Raw genomic sequence first — 21,599 nt, forward strand, 5'->3', positions numbered from 1 at the left:
CGTCAAATATTTTAACGTGATTAATTTAAAAAATTAATTACCGCGCGTTAACGCGATAATTTTGACAGCCCTAACAAATACAAATAAATGTGCGCAAACTCACCGGCGGTGTGTGTCTCTTACTGCAACGTGACCGTGAATTACCGCGACGCCGACCCGCATATGTGCACATCCACACCCCTTTCCTGATTGACAGTGGATTAACCCATTCGGACAAGATCGTAGATGACGCACAATTTAAACATGCTTAACCTAGCGAACGCAACAACAACTATGATCGGGGATTGCCTCGAGTTAACTTTCGGCTAACGTCACTAGCTTATACTGTTCATTCCACAACAGTTGGCAGCTCTGCTTTGACAAAGTCATCAGTCATCTATCCAAAAATCACACTTACTTTTTGGCAAATCCTTGATCATAAGCAGACAAGTTAAGGAAGCAGGCATCTTCGAAGTGTTTGCAGCAGAGAACACTACTCGATGATGGCGTGAAATTCATTTGTTTCGTGCGAACGAAAGATGTCCATTTACGTGCCCTGCTATCCTTTAGCCACTCATACAACTTTTCGTTTGAGTGAGAACAAAACATCGCCACACACCGCTGTGGCATCTTACCAAGAAGCAATGCAACAAACAATACTGTTCTATGGCGGACTTCCCTCGCACTTCCCGGTGTGACGTAATTTCCGAAGATTTCCGAAGATTGCCAAAGAAAAGCATTTTAGTTGTCAAGGGCGTTGCTTTGTTTAACACAAAGAATCTGGAAGGGTTGCGTTAAAAAACAATAACAAAAATATGCTTATAACTATTTAGCCATTGATATTATTCAAAAACATGGTTAGCCAACCTTACTTCACATTACTGCTTTAGTATTATAACATATACAGTGGTACCTCGACATAAGATCGCTTCAGCACACGATCTTTTGGACATCCGACGTAAAATTTGACACCATATGTTTCTATATCCGACGACATGCCCGAAATAGATGATTAATGACAGCGTCGCAGTTGATTATCCAACCATAGGAACGTCGGGGAGCACGAAGATGATGACACATACGCACAGCGGTAAGCAAGGCAATCGCCCGACACAGCTAATAGACACAGTAGTCCTTAAATACAGCGTGCTTCTAATGCGCCACAGGTGCGTAGCATGACCCCGCCCATCCAACTCAAACAGATGCCTGAATGAAAAAAAGAATCACTGAGAACACAAACATGACAACTTTCACATAGACACCAGCGGGCCACGGAGGAATTTTGTGTCAAACTAAAAAGTAAGCATACTTGTGGAAATTTTATGTGATCGTAATCACATAAAATGCCATCAATCATATCCCAGACTTTGGCCTTGTGGGAAAACATCTATTTTGTAAATGTAACAATGCATCGTGTTGAATGCCAAATTCTCTCGACAGTGGATTGCCTCACCTTGCCCAAGCCAGTACGTCCAACATGTAAACTCTATGACCTTCAATAATCACAAGTACATCTCAGTGAAGTATGATCTCACAAAAATCCATTTTGTGTGAAATGCCTCAATGAATCATTTTTTTTTCTTATGAACGGTTTTCAAACAGACAGAAATTAATAAATTTAATTGTGTCAGCAGGATCTGTGTATCATTCCTATTATTTAATTACAGGGGTTTTAGCTCATTCCAATTTATTTTATTTAAATGGGCTGTTATTTATTTAATTATGTGTTTATATTTTACAAATGTGATGTAGTATTTATTTATATTGTACATTTTATGTTGTATAACACAACTTATGAAGTTCTGTACATATGACCCTTCACCACAGAAGTAAACATACATTGCACATCCATATGTTATAGCAAACATAAAATACTTACATATATTTCCGAGGCGGAAACGTAAGAGAAAGCATTCACGACTGTCAATGCTACCGCTAGACACCGCAATGTGTAAGTGATTGAACCAAACTACTTTAACAAAAAATAGATGCAGTGAATTATTCTGACCAGCAAGTGGGAGCAATGCCTCGCAAATGGTCAACTGATTTCCCATACTAGTGTGTAAACTGTAAAGCCACAACAGTACATATTATCGGTCCTATTGTAAATGTTATTGGATTTATCGGGATGACGTCATAATTCCTATTATCGGACCGATAATTATTGGACCGATAATTATCGTGCACCAGTAGTTACAATTGCATATTAGTTTGAAAATCGACCGGATTTTACACGAGTGACTTCCGGTCTGCCCGATCCTAGCTACCGGTAGTAGTATTGACGCAGGAGGGTCGCGTCTCGCGTCAAATAATAAACTCTGCCGTTCTTTTCACGTGCGTCGTGTTGAGCCGCTTCTGGGACGCGTCCGCACTGCGACTGGTGTGCGTTGGCTGATTGACTTTAACACCCGCGTTTCACTGCGTTCTCGCGGTGGCCACGTTTCTGAGTTATGCTGTCCTACCGTGTTGGTCCTCATTATAGCAGAGAAGACAGAGTAAATATAATCTAACCCGATCGACTCACAGCCTCGAAAAGTAAGGGTTACATTACGTTAGTAACTCGTTCGGTACGCCTCCGTTGCGAACCGAGCACCGAAACGTTTCAATGCTGGATCTAGTGTTATTTTGGCATTCACGTAACAAAATTCGAATAATGGAGGAAGTCTGGCTAAATGCATTGTCTCAGTTTCTTGAGCTCTGGGAGACTACCAAGATGGCTTTCAAATTGCTCCCTACTCAGCCTGAAATATATCTTCTAGCAATTTTGGTGGAACTGTAGTTTAAGAATGAGATTACTGTAAAATCTCCAACTTCCCGCTGAACCTAGTAGAGCCATTTTCCCTGCTGCTATAATCTCCTCTTCTGCCTTCTTAAAATGAGCTAAGCCGTGGCTTTCTTTAGCCACAATGAAAGATACATCTGTACATTGTAGTTGTTTTTTGAGGAAAAGCCTCACTGTTTACTCACCTACCCAACGTGTGCAACAATGTGCAATTCTAGACCTGCCTGGATGCAACAATAGAGCCCTAAGTGTTAATGTTGGGGCACCTCAAAAGGTAAACACCTTAGAAAACATACAATTTTGACCTCAATAGTAATATGACACATAATGTAAGGCATCAGCAAATATCACGACTCATGAGTTTAGTTAGCATCCAATTCACTAACTTCACAAGTGTTCAGTTTGAAGCTAGGGTTATGTATAGCTAGCTTGGATAAAAAGAACACGCAACAAGTCGACGTAGCGTTTATGGAGGTTGCTAGCTGCTCTCCTGGTTGCTTTAATGGTAAGCAGCTTAGAAAATGAATGAATGAATGAACAAAAGGATGGGAGTGACAGGAAAGCAACATGGAATATAGAATGGAATACATAGACTACATGGGGGCCACATGGCCCAGGTCAAAGGAAAGGCTGACTAGACAGACGTTATCCTATCTTGTGACTAACAATAAGGAATAGAGCTCAAACGATTACTCGAAGAATTTCAATTTTCTCTGCCTCGAGAAATCATTTAATTTTGCCAGCTCTAAGCATGACATTTTGCCCGGACTACTTTTAATGCGGCATAACGCGCTAACATCACGTGCGTACAGGAAAAAGAGAGAGGCAGCGGACACATTCGATTTCAACCACGCATTAATATAGAGGTAACGACGAAGGAGCCGATGAAAGTGAAGAGAACGGCACCAAGAAAAAGCATAAAATGTCAAAAGTGTGGAAGCATTTCAGGCTGGAGACCAAAGTTAACACTGTTTCATGTATTCACTGTAAAACAGCGCTTGCATAACACTACCTCCACCGATGCTTCCGCACCCCCGGCTAGACCTCGCGACCGATGACCGCCCCCAACCCCGGCCAGGCGCCACTGCGCAAACCCACTCGCCTCGCCCTTGCTCCACTGAAGGCACCTTGTTTACTCCAAGAGCAGAGGAGCAACACTCGGGACAAGGTAAAATTAAGTTAACGTAGCGCTAACAAATAAGATTAACGTTACTTTACCTTGCTAACGTAACGTTAGCCGTGCGGAGGGCAAGGTTTCTATTAATTATGACTACTGAGTCATAATTATGAGTCTGGTAAGGGATTTCAAAAGATCTCAAAAGACTATAAAATCAGCCATTCCACTGTCCGGGAAATAGTCTACAAGTGGAGGACATTCAAAACAACTGCCAACATGCCCGGGTCTGACCGTCCAAGCAAGTTCACCCCCAGAGCAGACCACAAGATTTTAAAAGAAGTCTCCAAAACCCCTAAATTGTCATCACGGGACCTACAGCAGGCTCTTGCTACTGTTCATCTAAATGTGCATGCCTCTACAATCAGAAAGAGACTTCACAAGTTTAACATTCATATGAGATGTGCAAGGAGAAAACCTTTGCTCTCCAAGAAGAACATGACGGCCAGATTGAATTTACCAGAGTGAATGTAGACAAAGACCAGAACTTCTGGAATAATGTTTTTTGGACATATGAATAAAAAATTGAATTATTTGGACAGAGGACATGCTTGGCATGAACCAGTGGTCTCCAAACTATTCCATATTGGGCCGCAGTGGGTGCAGGATTTCACGATGTGACATATTTATGTCACACTGCTGTTGCCATAGTGTGCACTTCCTGTGGGTGTGGTATTACAGTATAAAAGGAATCTATGTGATGTTTCGGTGACATACATGCTGAGAAGCACACTGAATAAAGAAGTTTTGTAGTTTCGGCCTTACATGTACTTAGATTAAGGAAGCATTCCAACAAAACAAGACCACACCTTTTCACCAATCTGGTGTTTTATAAGTGTAATCAGTTGATTGCAGTCAGGTGCTGCTTGTTTTAGTAGTAACCACATTGGTTAAAAGATCTGTGCTTGATCGGTATGAACAAAAACAAGGACCCACAGCGGCCCTCGAGGACCGGTTTGGAGACCCCTGGCATAAACCCTATACACCATTCCAGGAAATTAACCTCATACCAACTGTGAAGCATGGAGGTAGAAGTATCATGGTTTGGGGATGCTTTGCTGCAGAAGGACCTGGCCAGGTCCACCATCATAGAATCCACAATGAATTCTCTCGTGTATCAGAGGGTGCTTGAGGAACAAGTGTGATCATCTGTGAAAAAAATGCAACATGACAATGACCCAAAACAGACGAGTAAATCCACCAAGGACTGGCTGAAAAGGAAGAAATGTAGAGTCCTGGAATGGCCGAGTCAAAGCCCAGGTCTTAATCCCATTGAGATGCTGTGGGTTGACTTGAAACGGGCTGAACATGCAAGAAATCCCTCAAACACCTCACAGCTGAATGTATTTCTGCATTGAGGAGTGGGGCAAACTTTCTTCAGACCGATGTCAAAGATTGGTAGATGGCTACAAAAAGCGTCTCACTGAAGTTATTTCAGCCAAAGGGAGTAACACTATCTTTTAGGTGGTAGGGTGTCCTATCTTTTTCCTCAGAACATGCATTTTTGTTGATATATTTGGTTTAATGAGTAAAACAATGTTAATTTTTGTTGTTTACCTTTTTTGTCTTTGTTGTTTAAAGAAAAACAAGATCAGACATTGATATGTGAACATTTCATAGTAAAGAACTGAATATTTAATGGGGTGTCCTAATTTTTTTCACATGACTGTATTATAGATTAATGAATACTTAGATTCCCTTTCTCTTATTGTGCATTATTTCTACACATTTCCCATATATCAGTTCAAGAGTAATTAGCTTACTTAAAACAGACAGCCTGTAGAGTTCATAAAGGTTTGTGAGATCAACCACTTGCTGGAATTAATTGATTACATTACTGAAATATGAAGCCACTTAAAGCGAAGCAACTTTACAGACGTGATCAACTCTAGACGTTTCATAGCACTTAATTAAAGAGCAAATTACAAGAAGCAAAATTAATGCAACCATAGTGTTCATACACACAGCCGACAACAGGCTGAATGTGTCAAATAGTTATGAAAATGTTAACAACTTTTTTTGACCAAACGTTTCCTTATTTGTGAAGTAGTGCTGATGCGTAACAGTGTATCATGAACTGTCGGGGCTATTCCAGCATAATGCTGTGAACTGAAAAGAAGAAATAACTTATTTCGCCAGCATCTTAGCTCTATTTCTTTTCAGAATTTCACACATTCTGTAAATGCTTTATGAGCTGTAACACCTTTTCCTTCCTTCTTTCAGACTTTTGAACAATAAAAAAGAAATAAGTCCAGCACAATCTTAAAGCAGAACAAATTTTCTGAAGCTACATCATGTGAAGCACGATGGGGAAATGAAAAGTTTTAAGCAAACAAATGCTGCTAGAACGGCTGCCAAATTATTCATATAATTCAGGGATTCTCAGGCAGCAGATGGCATTTAAGAGGATATGAAGATTTGAATTTCACACTTTTAAAATGTATCAGTTACCGTATTGGCCCGAATGTAAGACTGTGTTTTTTGCATTGAAATAAGACTGAAAAAGAGGGAGTCATCATATATTCGCGGTCTAGATATTATACCCATTCACGACCCTAGATGGCGCCAGATATCATTGAAGCGATGTTCTGTCATGACAGATCTCAGCTACTCTCCCCATTCACGACGCTAGATGGCGCCAGATATAATTGAAGCGATGTTCTGTCATTACAGATCTCAGCTACTCTCAAGTTTAACCAGTTTGCGTTATTATATTGCAATGTTTTTCCTTATTCAGATTTGTTTCAAGACTACAATTAGTTAGACTTCACTTTGATGGTTAATGCAGTTATTGCAATTTTGTTGTTTTATCACAATAGATTGATTTATTTACATTTCAAAAACCAGAAGCCATTCATTTACGAATGTGATTGCACTTTAGTTTACATATTTAAATGTTCAGATATAAAGATTTGAATGAGGCAAAATAACATGCTTTTCTCGCAAATTTATTGTTATAATAATTTGTTTCGGATGTACAGTAATTATTTTCTGTAAAAAAATTAATTTAGTGTTCAAAAAGTCTTTTCCAAACTTGAGTCTTGAAAAAGAGGGGGTCGTCTTATAATCAGGGCGGTCTTATATCCGGGCCAATACGGTATTCTTTTCCCACCCTCAAAGTTGGAAAAAATACAATTTAACCAACTTAGAAAGTTTGTCATTAGCCAATTGTTATTTAAGGTTGCATGCGTTGAACAGGTGGTGTTTGGGCATTTTTTATTTTATAATGCGCAGAAAACATGTTGTGAGAATAAACATCTATTCTGTTTGCCCTTCTGGAATGACGCATAATGTGCAGGCTTGTAGCTAAGGTCATAAAAAGCAGTCAACTTTGAAAATATATCTGCAAGCAACTTGCTCTCATTTTGCGCTTGCTACTGCATCCGGCAACACCGCTGATGTTCCCGACAGTGGCATGCATTACGTGCAACGTCGTTGCTAATGCTTCCGACGTGGCCCTGAGCCTCGCCTTTGTTTTCTGCCTCCAACAAATAAATGATTGACATGTGGTGACACCTCTATTCCCTGGAGTCACGCATCGACCAGACAAACACAAGGGCTCTAATGCCTCGTAAGTGGTTGGACTGCAGCGTGCAGGCCTCAGCTACAGAGGTCAACTGTCTGAAAGTACACTAAACTAAACGCACACAGGATGCAGTGGAGTGATTTCAAATCCACTTCTAATCTCTAAATGTTATGGATGATCCATTCCATGCCACACGGATAGCGTTTGTGTTTGCTGTCGGACTTGTGATGTTTGGATCTCTCCGTTATCCTTTGACTCCCCTTCACACACTCACGCATTCACTCATCCATTAGCAGCACAGCACCACACGCCTGTTTTGTCACTTTGTGCTTTATAGCAAATTACCCCCAGGCATACTGCACTCTGAAGCCAAATGAGGAGGCAGTTACTCTCTGTTGATTTTATGGCTGGTTTTATTGTAGTGTGAATCTTTGTACCTGTGTGATTGACATCATTTTTTACTCATTTCCAAGCAGTCTGACTTTATTGGCTTTGACTTATTGCTTGCTTTGATTAGAACAGTTTTTGTTTTTACTACTTCTGGCAAGTGCAATTCGTGTTAGCTGAAATGTGAGAGCGGGTTAGCTCATCGAGGACCTGAATTTTCTTGTTGCATTGTACTTGCATGAAGACTAAGTAATAGAGGGAGCTGCAGAGTAAAAAGGTGTAAGGGTAGTTATTAAGGGTGTAATGGCACATGTATTTGTACTGAACCGTTTCGGTACTTGGTGCTCGGTTCGGAACGGTGGCGTACCGAACGGGTTTCTGACGTAATGTAACCCTTACTTTTCGAGGCTGTGAGTCGATCGGGTTACAGTTTCTTTTGTAGATTATATTTACTCCGTCTTCTCTACTATAATGAGGACCAACACGGTAGGACAGTATAACCCAGAAAAGTCAACGGCGCGACAACATGGCCGCCACAAGAACGTAGTGAAACGCGGGCGTTAAAGGCAATCAGCTAATGCACACCAGTCGCAGTGCGGCCGCGTGTTAGACACGTCCCAGAAGCAGCTCAACATGACGCACGCGAAAAGAACGACAAACTCCTGAACTTTTTCCCCCATCGAAGAAATCAAAATCGCGGCTATAGGAATACTTCGGCTACAGAAAAGTTACAGACGATCGTGGCTAAGAGGAGGAGGGCCAACCGACATGTAAAACATGATAGCGGAGGGTGGCTGCCGAGGAGGCAATACCTCCAGTATGATTTCGCATTTATACAAAATTAGACAATAGATGGATGGAAACACTGTCATGAACATTTCTCACCGGCTACGAGAGTTAACCCAAGCGTGTTTAGTGTGTCTAGCAGTGGAAACAAACGTTTTTTTTTCTCTCTGGCAACTGTCTGTGTTGAGAAAGAGAGTGTGTGTACAATGTAAACAAGATACGAGTCATACACACATGCTTTTTATGGAAAATAATTCAATTATTTTTGTTCTGATGGTAATAGTGTTGCGCTGTGGCTCACCTAAAGGACTGCATTTAGTTAAATTTTATTTAAAGAATTTTTATTTATTTATTTTAACTTTACATTATACTTATGTTACAATTTGCTAATATGTTTTGAAAAATAAAATTCTGTTCAACGGATTTTTTTTTTAACCCAGATATTTTAAACTAATACATTATGGAGCTGTAATTGAAACAACGTGATATCGTGAAACCGTAATATTTTGGCTTAAAGAGCATATGACACGAGAAAAAAAGTCTTAAATGGCATTATTATGTGAATTAGAATCATATTTTGAGACGATTCGACTATATACAACAATTTAGCAAAGCACAGATGACGAGAAATTAGTCTTTTAATCTGCCGGTTAGCCACGCCTACCATTATAGGGCTTTAGCGTCCCCAACAGGTGGATGACGTCAGCGGTAGACTGGGCTCATCGGTTTTACTATTCAGCCCATTGAGGGGGAATTATTCAGAACGAGGAAAACGCGACGAAGAGAGCCGCAAAATGCAATTGTTTCAGTCTCTCTATTCCAATATTTTTACAGGATATTCTTTTTATCCAAGTATTTTTCCCCAATAGCTATATAAATGACTTGAGAAGGACCAGTCAGCCCGTCGAGGGGGAACTATTCACAACGAGGAAAACGCGACGAAGAGAGCGGCAAAATGTCATTGTTTCTGTCTCTTTACTTCAATATTTTTACAGGATATTCTTTTTATCCAAGTATTTTCCCCAATAGCTATATAAATGGCTTGAGAAGGACCAGTCAGCCCGTCGAGGGGGAACTATTCACAACGAGGAAAACGCGACAAAGAGAGCAGCAAAATGTCATTGTTTCTGTCTCTTTACTTCAATATTTTTACAGGATATTCTTTTTATCCAAGTATTTTCCCCAATTGCTAAATAAATGGCATGGTCATGACAAATAACAGTCTTGTGCTGAATGGAATATGAAATAATAAAAATGCATTTATTCAGGACGACATGGCAAAATTACTCCATAATGGTCAAAACTGTCGACTTCACCTTTACTGTCGCACCTCCCGAACGATATTTTATGACACCTAAATCGGACATATGTCATTTCCCTTCCCCGGCTTCGGAGAATGTAAACAAACCAGAAGGCGTGACAGCTAGCCGACATGCTAACCCGAACCGAGTGATGTTTCAAAGTCTTCAAAGCGGAAAATCACACACAACTATCCTGGATTATTTGACATGACGACCCGGTTGTTGATTGTCTTCGCGGATCGGCAAACCGCCCGGCGGAGAGCAATTTACAGTTCGTTCCCCGGAGGAGGGTGGCTGGAGTTGTTGTGCAGCTAACGTGCTGCTGCTAATGAGCATTAGGAGAGCTTATTACATGCCTATCAATGATCAAACGTAAGTAGTCCTTTATTTAAAGAAAGTTTAAGTAAGTCCAATGGTCCCACAGTAAATATCCACGGTGAATGGGAACCTTTTGAAACTCCAAAAAGGCGCATACGCCTCTCCCTCATACAGAATGATTTTTCTGCAGCCGTTTGGCTGGCGTGATGCGAAAAATAAACGCATTAATCCGCAAAATCAGCTGAATCCTTCGTCCTCATACACAACAGTACACTGTAGCGTGAAGAGGACGTCTTCTACCGTACATGTCACAGCGCCCTCCTCCTCAATGCAAGACCGAAGCCGGAAGTCACTCATTTTCATGGCGCGGGATTCAAAAAACTAAATAAAAATAGCGATCGCTTCCACACACATCCAAGCGGCCCATATCATTCAGGGGCGTAAAATACCGCGTGTATTATGAAATAAACATGCTTTTTTGTGTCACAGGCACTTTATTAAGGTTATCATGCAGTCAGAATCTCATACCGGCATATGCCTACTTGCCACCCCATAAATATTTTTAGATCCGCCCCTGATCTCTGGGTGTACTCCTATTTTCTCCCACATCCTAAAACGTGCATTGTAGCCTGACTGAACACTCAAAATTGTCCCTGCGACTGGCTGGCTACCGATTCAAATTATACCCCCTTCCCCATTGCTCATAGTAAGATGGGATAGGCTCCAGTACCCCAGTAAGTAGCTAAGATAAGCAGCTCCGAAGATGAATGAATTAATATTTGTGCTGCAGTCTACTAGCGTGGCTCTACTTGCGCTAAAATGGCACTGTACGGCATAATTTTCAGTCAAAAATGCCAGACAGACATGCTTGTTTGGCCTTGGCTGGGTTTTGTGCTGTACTGAGTGTCATTTTAGAATAGTTAATTTTTTATGCTTTCTTGAAAATGTAGACTTACTACTCAAAAGCTTTAAACTTTGTTCTGTGAGTGTACAGATATGACAGAATTTAACAGCTAATTGGGCATGAACATTCATTCACTTCACAAATCTGAATAAGATCCTCGAAGGCCATGGAAATACTATCCAAGCATGTCAGCGTTTCAGTATAATTTGCTTTAATTTAATTTTGCCTGGTGGCCAATCCCATGCGTAATCCTCTACCTTGCCGTGAGTCAGATGGGATCGACTCCAGTGATGACAAGCGCTATAGAAAATGGATGGATGGATAAATTGCTTACAAACATAGATCTGCACGCACAGCAAATTACATTCCCATTCTAGTGTGTAACTCTGAATTATATAATTGGTATCATTTGTTTTCGCTGGATAAACACACTAATATGGATATGCATTAATGCCCTTAGCTGTTTAAGTTTTATTGTCACGCACATAGCAGCATTACATACTTATAGAATATAGCCTAGTCCTGATATAACACATCCTACAAATCCAACTGACATGCAGCACTCAAAATGCTATTATCCCATAGCAGTGTGTGTATTTAGACAGTTTAATTTCTTTCATTCATTCGTTTTTTTCATTAAATCTACAATAGATCAAGCTATTCATTTTCTATAACATCTCTGTGCTTGGGACAGCTGGAATCCGAATTGACTTTAGGCGCAAAGTAGAATATAACCTGGATTTTTTGCTAGATAATCTCTGGATGCTACGGAGCCCACAATCACATTCGCATCAGCAGTGTTGTTTTTGGCAGCCCTTTTTGTCCATTTTTGTCTTAGTCCTAGTATTTTGGACGAAAATTCATATTAGTCTTAGTCATAGTTTAGTCATCTAGTTTTACTTAGGGGTGCACGATATCCATTTTTTGAAACCGATATCGATAACTTCCTGCTCCTCAAAGCCGATACCGATACGATAACCGATAATATATATATAATTTTTAAATGTATATTCACATGGGTTTTTGAACACGTGTAGGCCAAAAATACGACTAGTGGATTCAGCAGAGACTTGCCTTTGACCTAACCAGAATTTTCATGATGACATGAACATTATTATAATGAAAAAAACAAAGACAAAAACAGTTTTGACTTCAAATAGAGTGCCCATATTTATTTTTTCAAATAAATAAAATTTGAGTCAATCACCATCAATTTGTCAATATTATTGATGATGTGTCTCCCTGAACAATGAGCGCTGAACTAAAACAAATATAAACCAAACAGGTATTGTGCTTTGTCAGCAGATTAAACACTTGGTGCAAGAGGAGAGGAGAAGAGACTTTTGTGGTCTTGGTCCATGAAACAACTCAAACGCACACATCCCAATCCACCGACACCGTGCCAAAATTGATATCGATAGGCCCGATAATATATAATGTTATTGGATTTATTGGGATGACGTCATAATTCCTATTATCGAACCGATAATTGTCGTGCACCTCTAGTTTTACTCGATGAAATCGCATAAAAATTTTGTCTAGTTTTAGTCAAGAGTTACTCAATATTTTTTCGTCTGTAAACTTCTAAAGTTTTAGTCCAGAAATCACAGAAGCCCAGAGCTGCCAGTGTTAGTGAAACATTTCTACAAGGGCTTTCTTGTTTTAATGTATTGCTAGCTCGTTTCAACCTATTGCTAACCTCGTTTTACCTATTATCATCTTGTTTAAATGTATTGATAACCTCGTTTTAACGTAGTGCCAACCTCGTTTCAATGTATTGTCAAACTTGTTTCAACCACTAGCTAGTGGCCAAGGCTACATGCTAAAAATTCTGAAATTCTAAATTCTGTGCTTTATGAAGAGTGACAAAAGCAGAATTTAACACAGACGAAATCATTCGGCCCATCAGACTGAAGTATTACCGAAACAAAATGGTGACGTCACATACCATAATGATCCGCAACGGATCGCCGCATACATTTCTTCAACACAACGTGGCCGTGTCAATTTAAAAAAATAGGTTCATATACTATATATATGTATATATATTTCTGTCTCCATCCATGTACCATGATCATCCATGATTTTACAAGTTGATTTTGGGGAAAAAAAGTGTGCGTTATATTTGGGAAATTACGTTACATTAAATTAGTTTAATGTTGTGAATCAACCGTTAAAGTTGTTAAAATTGCTCCCGTTACGACATAATTTCCCCTCTGTCTACTTTCGACATGTGAAAAATTTAAAACTGTTTCACCATTTAAAGATTCAAGTCAAGATTTAGGATTATTTTAGATAAAATGTTAATTAGGTTCGCTCGGACGGTTCGCTACAACAGCCTTCCAGAGAATTCTACTTCTTTAAGATGGCGGCTGTGTTTACTAACGAGTCAGTCATTTAGCATGTAGCTTTCTATACATGTGCTGCTAACACCGGCGAGTCTGTCATTTCACATCTAGTTCTTAATACATGTGATTGTTACCGTAGCATTAAGTGGGCGTATTTTGTAGCGGCTGTCGGCCGCAGTCAGGTATTATTATTATTATTTTTTAATCTAGCGGCATGAGTTGAGCCAGAGCCGTGAGTTAGCATGATGGTTGCTCTCGGTCCGTTCCTCATTACGTCCCGAAAATAGCGCTAGTGACTGTGTTTTAGTTCCGCTTTACCTGGCAAATTTCAATAATCGGAATTTGGATGTTTGTGAATTATTCTTGAATCTTCCATGGCCAAATCGCGAATAATCTAATCAGAAATTTTGCACACTTTTAGTATCCAAACAAGCAAAATGGAGTGAAGCCTAGCTTGAAACACATCCTAAACTCCTTTGAGGAGAGTGAGGGAGAAGCGCAGCACATCTCACATGAGTGACACGACCCAAACCCTGCTACGATGCAAGCTCACGTACTCCACATTAGAGCTGAAACTAAAACTCGAGCAACTCGAGTAACTCGAGTTTAAAAACTGATCCGGGTAATTTTATTCACCTCGAGGAATCGTTTAATTTTGCCAGCTCTAAGCATCACGTTTTGCCCAGACTACTTTTAATGCGGTACAACGCGCTGACATCACGTGCTACGCCGACGTTGCTAAAAACTACGCCCGTATGATGCTAGTGTGATAGCAGGTAGTGTCCGATGCGTCTCATAGATATCGCATGCATTTAGGACTACCAGTAGATGCGAAATAACAGACTCGGCCGCGTCTGGGCAGCGTTACTAAACAGCCGCCATCTTTAAGCAGTAGACTTCTCATCGCTAATAAATATAACGTTACTGTCACTCGCTCACGTAACGTTAGCCCTTCGGAGGGCTAGGTTTCTATTGATTATGACCACTGTCAATGCGTGGCTAACGTGTCTTACATACAGGCTTCATTTAATCTGTAAAATAACAGCGCTGTAGAGTGATGAGGGTGTAAAATTAAAACATACTAAAGCTAACTGTCAGTTTTAGCTCAGTAGTCATTGCTGAATAAAACACCAAGTAGCACTGGTCCCTAATGTGCTCCAATACAGCAGGTATCATACATTTATTCTGAACACTGCAAAAACTCAAAATCCTATCAGTACTTACAGTTTAGACTAACTTAAAATTTAACTAGAACTTAAAAACAGCTTGACACAAATGGAAATTAAATTGAAACACGTGGGAAAAACACGTAGCTTTCAAGTGAAGTGTGTTATCAAGCGTAATTACATTTTTAGGTAAGAAATGTTTTTTTTTAATAAGATCTAGAAGTTTTTTGAGTGAAAGCAGTGAATTTTTTTTTCTAGTCACATCTTAAATGCAATTGTTGGCTGTTTTCAACAATGTACATTGAAAATAAAGACAATGATTGACTGAAAATGGTTCAATATTGGATTAAATGTCTTTTTTTCCTCATGTATATTTATAATTGCTCTTTACCTAAAAAAAAAAATGTTTTATCCGATTACTCGATTAATCGATAGAATTATCAGTCGATTATTCGATTACTAAAATATTCGATAGCTGCAGCCCTACTCCATGTACAGTATGAAAAACGTAACGCTGACTCACGCATTGCGAACACGACAAAAATTATGTTGCATTGTCGTGTCATCAGACGGAAACTAGCATTTGTCTTGTTATGTTCTAGTCTTCCAAACCACAGTTTTAGCTCGTCATCGTCACGTCATCGTCATGAAAAAAATATGTTTGCCGATGAAATAGTTTCCCTCTCGTCATTGTTGACGAAAACAACACTGCATATCTGATGATACTGTGATTTAACTGTGTTGATATGGAAAGTGGTTGGCAAATTTTGACATATTTTGTCAACTGATGGTAGTGTAAGCATAATGCAACAATATGTTTGGGTGTGATCACCCTCGCACATGCATCCTTTGCCTTGTGTAATTATTTCACTCGGGGTCCACTCACACACACTTTCATTTAGATTGCTACTCCTTCAAGTAGGCCGGCCGGTGGCCCGGGGCTGCGTCCTGGTTGCAGGAAGGGAACGCTGTGCTGTGAACAGGGGGCCTGGGTGTGTGGCTTTGTCAAGGCCCATCAGTGTCCTTGCTCTACTTACTCTGCACCAACACTTAAGGATGTGTGCATGTATGCGTGCGTGAGGTTGAGGGAGCATGAGAGAGAAAGAGAGAGAGCAAAATGGGGAATGCAAGCAAAAGAACATGCTGCCATAAGGCTTTTTGGCTGAGATGAGACATTTATGTGCACTCCAATTCTTAATGTGTGTCCAGTATGTGCGCGTGTGATAACACTGGAGAGGGTCTCATTCGAGAGAGTCTTTTTATGTACTGTTATTACTCTGTAGGGGTGAGTATGTGTGTGTCATTGTGGTCCTAAGGCCTTTAATGCAGTTGGGTTGGTTTAGTAGACTTCAGTGGAAAGGCAAGAGTTTGACTTACCTTTTCAGTGGATGTATTGGTTGATGTATGCAGGTGGGTGCATTATACGAATACTATGCACATACCTAGGCTGGCAGGAAATGACACATACACGGTATGGTAGTGCAGTGTTTTTCAACCGGTGTGCCGCGAGAAAATATCACTTTTTTTTTCGGGAGTTGGGCGGAGTTGCAGTAGAAAGGAAGCCATCTTGCTGTCCGTGACAATATGGACCCCAGCACGTCTACTGTACATTATTTGATTAGACTCGTCAAGTGTTGACATACACAAAAGTTCCATTTTGTCCATATGTGACGACCGTCAATCCTCCCCCTGTGTTTTATTCCAACACATTGTCGAAGACAGCAAGGTGGCTGATGGCTAGAAATCTGAGCAGTTCTTGAACGCTGTCCAGCAGTGTCATGGTGCCAAGCAAGCTTAAACGTCATCTCCAAACGAAACAACCGTCGCTTCAAAACAAGTCGATGGACTATTTTGTTCGTCATCGTGAAAAAACAGAAACAGGCAACTTTTTTGAGTAAAAACTACAAAGATAAATGAGAAAGCCCTCAAAGCCAGTTAGCTCGTTGGTGAACTTGTTGCTAAATCCAAAAAAGTCCCACACTGTGGCAGGGACATTAATACAACCTGCGGCAATGCCATTATCAGTGAGATGCTAGACCTTGATGTGGTTAAAGACATTGCTAAAGTCCCTTTGTCTGATAATTTTGAGCTTTTGAAGCATAACTGCAATAAAAAAAATCAAAACAGACAGAGCTGTTGACGAAGATTCCTGCCAGGATATTGGTTTTGTGTTCATCCAAATAGTCTCAGGTTTCACTCTGAGTAAGTTTAAATATTGAGAAATTATTTTATAATTAAACATACTGTTTAGAAAGTAATTTTGGAAGGTTTTTGATTTGTGGTGTGCCGCAAGATTTTTTCCAATGTAAAAACGTTCCGTGACTCAGAAGAGGTTGAAAAAACACTGCGCTAGTGGTGCATTATCACTCTTTGAAATGAGAAAAAATTGATTTCCTTGATTCTGTGAGGTCAAATAGCACAAAATCTGAGGAAGTTGGCTGGTGAGATATACTGTAGATCTGTAATGTGAAGTTTGAACTTGTAGACCATTTACCACCTAGCGGTGTAAAGATTCATTGATCAGGATAGATACATTGATCGAGGGTCCTTGCATCGAATTAAATCGTAGCAGACTTTGTAATATCGGCAAATATCATAAATCCTGTCCAAAGAAGAAATTTGTGATTTACACTATAAGTCAAAACTAGGGGTTTAGCGATACATCAATCCGAATGGATGGACCAATTACTTAAGCAACTATCAATTGAAATGTCTTTTTGATATGCTGTTTTTTTTTAAAAACAAAAGTCTTCAATCAAATGTCTAAAATGTTTCAGTTTCAACAAAATTCTCAAAAACATCCAAATGAATTTGTATTTTTCTATTGCTTTGAGTGAAATGAAATTTATTGTTTAAAATGTATACACAATATCATAATAAATCGATCAGAGGCCCTTGAATCAAATCAAAATCTAATCGTGAAAGACTGTTTTATTGACAAATAACATATCGTGTCCAAAAACTCAAGGGTCAGGTAGATGGATAGCTGGTTGGTGATTTATCTCCTTACTTCCCCCCTGATAACTTGTGTCTATGCACTGACAGGAAAATGCAGATTCGCTGAATTTCATGCCTGAGCCCACCTTTGCTCGTAAAAACACATAAAATGTAAACTTTAAGATCTCATCATGTAAATCATTATGATTTAAATTGAATACATGTTGTGGATATAGCTTTACTCAAGGATGGTTGAACTTGGAAATCACATGTAATCAGGCCTGGAGTGACTAATCGGGAGCTTCTGGGCGATTCCCGATGGGCCGGCCGGCCAGATGGGCCGGTCCGGGTTTTATAAAAAAAAAAAAAATACACTGTTATAATTTTTTGTTTGGTATTTATGTATGACAGTGTCAGTAAGTATAACTTACATTCTGTTACCGCTGTCCCTGTGGGCCGTCTTTAAAAAAAAAAAAAAAAAAAAGTATATATATATATATATATATATATATATATATATATATATATATATATATATATATATATATATATATACATATATATATATATACTGGACTGTCTCAGGAAATTAGAATACACAATATTCTAATTTTTTGAGACAGTCCTGTGTATATATACAGGACTGTCTCAGGAAATTAGAATACACAATATTCTAATTTCCTGAGACAGTCAGGAAATTAGAATATTGTGTATTCTAATTTCCTGAGACAGTCCAGTATATATATATATATATATATATATATATATATATATATATATATATATATATATATATATATATATATATGTATATGTTAGGGCTGTCAAACGATTAAATTTTTTAATCGAGTTAATTACAGCTTAAAAATTAATTCATCGTAATTAATCGCAATTCAAACCATCTATAAAATATGCCATATTTTTCTGTGAATTATTGTTGGAATGGAAAGATAAGACACAAGATGGATATATACATTCAAAATACAGTACATAGGGACTATTTGTTTATTATAAAAATACATCAACAAGATGGCATTAACATTATTAACATTCTGTTAAAGCGATCCATGGATAGAAAGACTTGTAGTTCTTAAAAGAAAAATGTTAGTACAAGTTATAGAAATTTTGTATTAAAACCCCTCTTAATGTTTTCGTTTTAATAAAATTTGTAAAATTTTCAATCAAAAAATAAACTAGTAGCCCGCCATTGTTGATATCAATAATTACACAATGCTCATGGGTGCTGAAGCCTATAAAATCAGTCGCACCCAAGCGCCAGCAGAGGGCGGCAAAACTCCATAAAACACAATTAACAAGCAGTTCACTGTACTGTCATTTAAATCTGTCTGAGCGGGGGGAGTGCATTAATTGCGTCAAATATTGTAACGTGATCAATTGAAAAAAATTAATTAACGCCCGTTAACGCAATAATTTTGACAGCCCTAATATATATATATATATATATATATATATATATATATATAAATATATATATATTTTTTTCCCAGACGCATCCTCACGTGTGCAGACGAACGAAATATACAGCATGCAGCTTCACCCCCTAATTGTAGTCTGTATTGAGCCAAATTAGATGCTATCTCGGTGCTCGGATGGATCAAAAGAGCAAGGGTGGCGCTGAAAAAATAAGGATTAAAACGAGAAAAGCACTCGTGAAAGAATCAGCAAAATGAGCAAAAATAGCTAATTTTTTTCATGCAACGACCTCGCTGCCTCAAACTACAGAGGATTACAACGAAAGTGGTAAGGTCAGATGGCGAATAAAATGCAACTTGCACCGTGTGATACGACAATATGTAATTGTGGAAACTTTGGCTTCTTGTAGCACCTCACAAGGGATATGTAGCAGCAAGCATTAGCCATAATGAACACACCACAGATGCAGAGCTGGAAGGTAGGATTGCCATGTTGTTCAGTGAGTGAAAATTAGAATTAATATAATCAATTACGTGGCGTTTTTAAAGTGCCATAAAGCTGACTTGAATTGATCAGAATACATTGTTGTTATGTTCAAAATTGACTATTTCTTTAATATGTGATTTAATGTCAGTGGCAGACACAGGGGGAAGTGGTGAGGATGGGATTGCTGCCATTAATGCTGTCAGTGTTGAAAATATAGGTGAGGCGTTGTAACAGTGTGAACAAGCAAGCTTCAATTCTAATATGGTTACATTTATTCCCAAATGATAATAGTGGCTCATTCATTTATCAAAAGTTAGATTGCAATCAAACTACACATTTGAAAGTGATAAATGTTGGATGCAATTGACCTGCATATTTTACATATGCATACACATTTATATTACATATTATACACATTTTATACACACAGAATTACAGTACACGGCTTTAGAGAACACCGAACTTAACACGTGTATGTATAATGACATTATTTTAAATGAGTGGGCCGGTCTGAGGCATGAAATTCCAGGGCCGAAAATGAGTCCCACTCCGGCCCTGCATGTAATCTAACCATTAATATTCCCTCAAGGGTTGGAAATACTATGCTTGTGTGTCTGTGTGTTAAGCACACATTCTTGTACTAGTCTGCGAATGCATGCTGGACGTTTGTTAAGGAATGACCTAAATCTGTCTCTCATCATTATCAAACAAGAGGTTGCAGAGAAGCAAAAGTCACAAGTCAGCACACAAAATCTGAGTACAGTAATGACATCTCACTGACACACGTACAATCTAACATGGTTTTAATTATTTTCTCCACATTGTGACGTTAAGCATCTTACTAAGCTCTAATATATACTTCGCCTAAACCCTGTTAAACTGAAAGCAGAACCAAGCCGTTTCAATGCACGCACATACACACGGTTTTATACGATTTTATATCATAAAGTGATACAATTCAGCCTCAGGACCTTGTGTTCAATTCCTCTTGAGCAGCCATCTTCCTGTTGTTCCTCTTCTCTTGCGCATGCATCATGTGTCTTCTTTGCACTGTAACAGTCTGCTGCACATCGCACATTCACCTCCATTCAGCTACATTCAGCCGTGTAGGCCACCACTCCTTTTTGGGGGCTGGGGGAGTTTGTCTCTGCCGCATCATTTATTTAGGATTACTGAAAAGTGGCCTAATGTGTCTCTGTGTGTGTGCGTGCGTGTATGTGTTTGTGATTGCAGCAAGCTGCGTGTGGATAGAAGGATTAGGATTGTTTTGTGGGTCAGTGGTCAGTGTTGCTCCCGGGCTAACTACGGACTTCCGACACACATTCACGCATATTTACTCTTCAAATTTGCAGACGTACACAAAGCCAGCATGTCTCTTTGCTCTCTCTCTCTCTCTTTCGCGCCATCGCTCCCCTCCTTCTCCAGACTGCACTGGGCTGTCACCATAGCAACAGCAGATTGAGAGACTTTGCTGCTCGATTGCTCAATTGTTATCTCGGTTTCTCTCGCGCCCTCCTCTCTGTCTGTCTGTTTTTCTGCTCTCCTCCCATCTGCTGCATTTCACATGTGTGTCCCATCAGCACCGCCGCTGTGTGTCATTCAACATCCATCCAGCGTGCGAGCAAAAACATCATTATTATGCACAGAAGGAGAGGGTGCCGCTCTTCACTCTGCAAGGCTCACCTCCATCTCTGCTTCCTCGCAGGCTCTCCCTACGCGGCTGGCGGTGTGACGACCCAACTCTTCCTTCTCGGCATGGCGGTGTCATTGTGGTTCTTGGGCGTGTGCTTGCTCACTTTGGCTTATGTCAACCCTTCCAGCCAAGGTAAGCCTTACCAGCCACCATGTGGAGATGTTGCGACCTGGGAAACGAGAAATAAAAATACCCCCGACGTTTCTGTCAAAGGTTGTAAATCATCATGACAAGCCAAGTTCCCGAAATCAAGAAGCCAAAGTTTTTTTGAGAGACAGTGACCTAAATAAATACAAGACTGAACACATTTGAAGTGTGGCCAAAAGGGAGTATTTTCAAGCTGCCTGTAGCTGTTCCTTAATAAAGCATCAGTCATTC

At 39.5% G+C, this 21,599-nt stretch overlaps 1 protein-coding gene across 3 annotated transcripts in view; it reads left to right on the forward strand.

Moving 5' to 3' along the window:
* LOC130920773 (adhesion G protein-coupled receptor L1-like) overlaps window positions 1–21,599 on the forward strand; it is a 111,373-nt gene that overhangs the window by 21,490 nt on the left and 68,284 nt on the right. For all 3 annotated transcript variants that reach the window (XM_057844222.1, XM_057844223.1, XM_057844224.1), the window contains exon 2: window positions 21,234–21,353. In XM_057844222.1, coding sequence (XP_057700205.1) covers window positions 21,284–21,353 — 70 coding nt within the window. In that variant the 5' untranslated portion in view covers window positions 21,234–21,283. The remainder of the gene's footprint in view (window positions 1–21,233; window positions 21,354–21,599) is intronic.

This window comes from Corythoichthys intestinalis, chromosome 8, assembly GCF_030265065.1.
Source record: "Corythoichthys intestinalis isolate RoL2023-P3 chromosome 8, ASM3026506v1, whole genome shotgun sequence".
NCBI classification, from domain to species: domain Eukaryota; kingdom Metazoa; phylum Chordata; class Actinopteri; order Syngnathiformes; family Syngnathidae; genus Corythoichthys; species Corythoichthys intestinalis.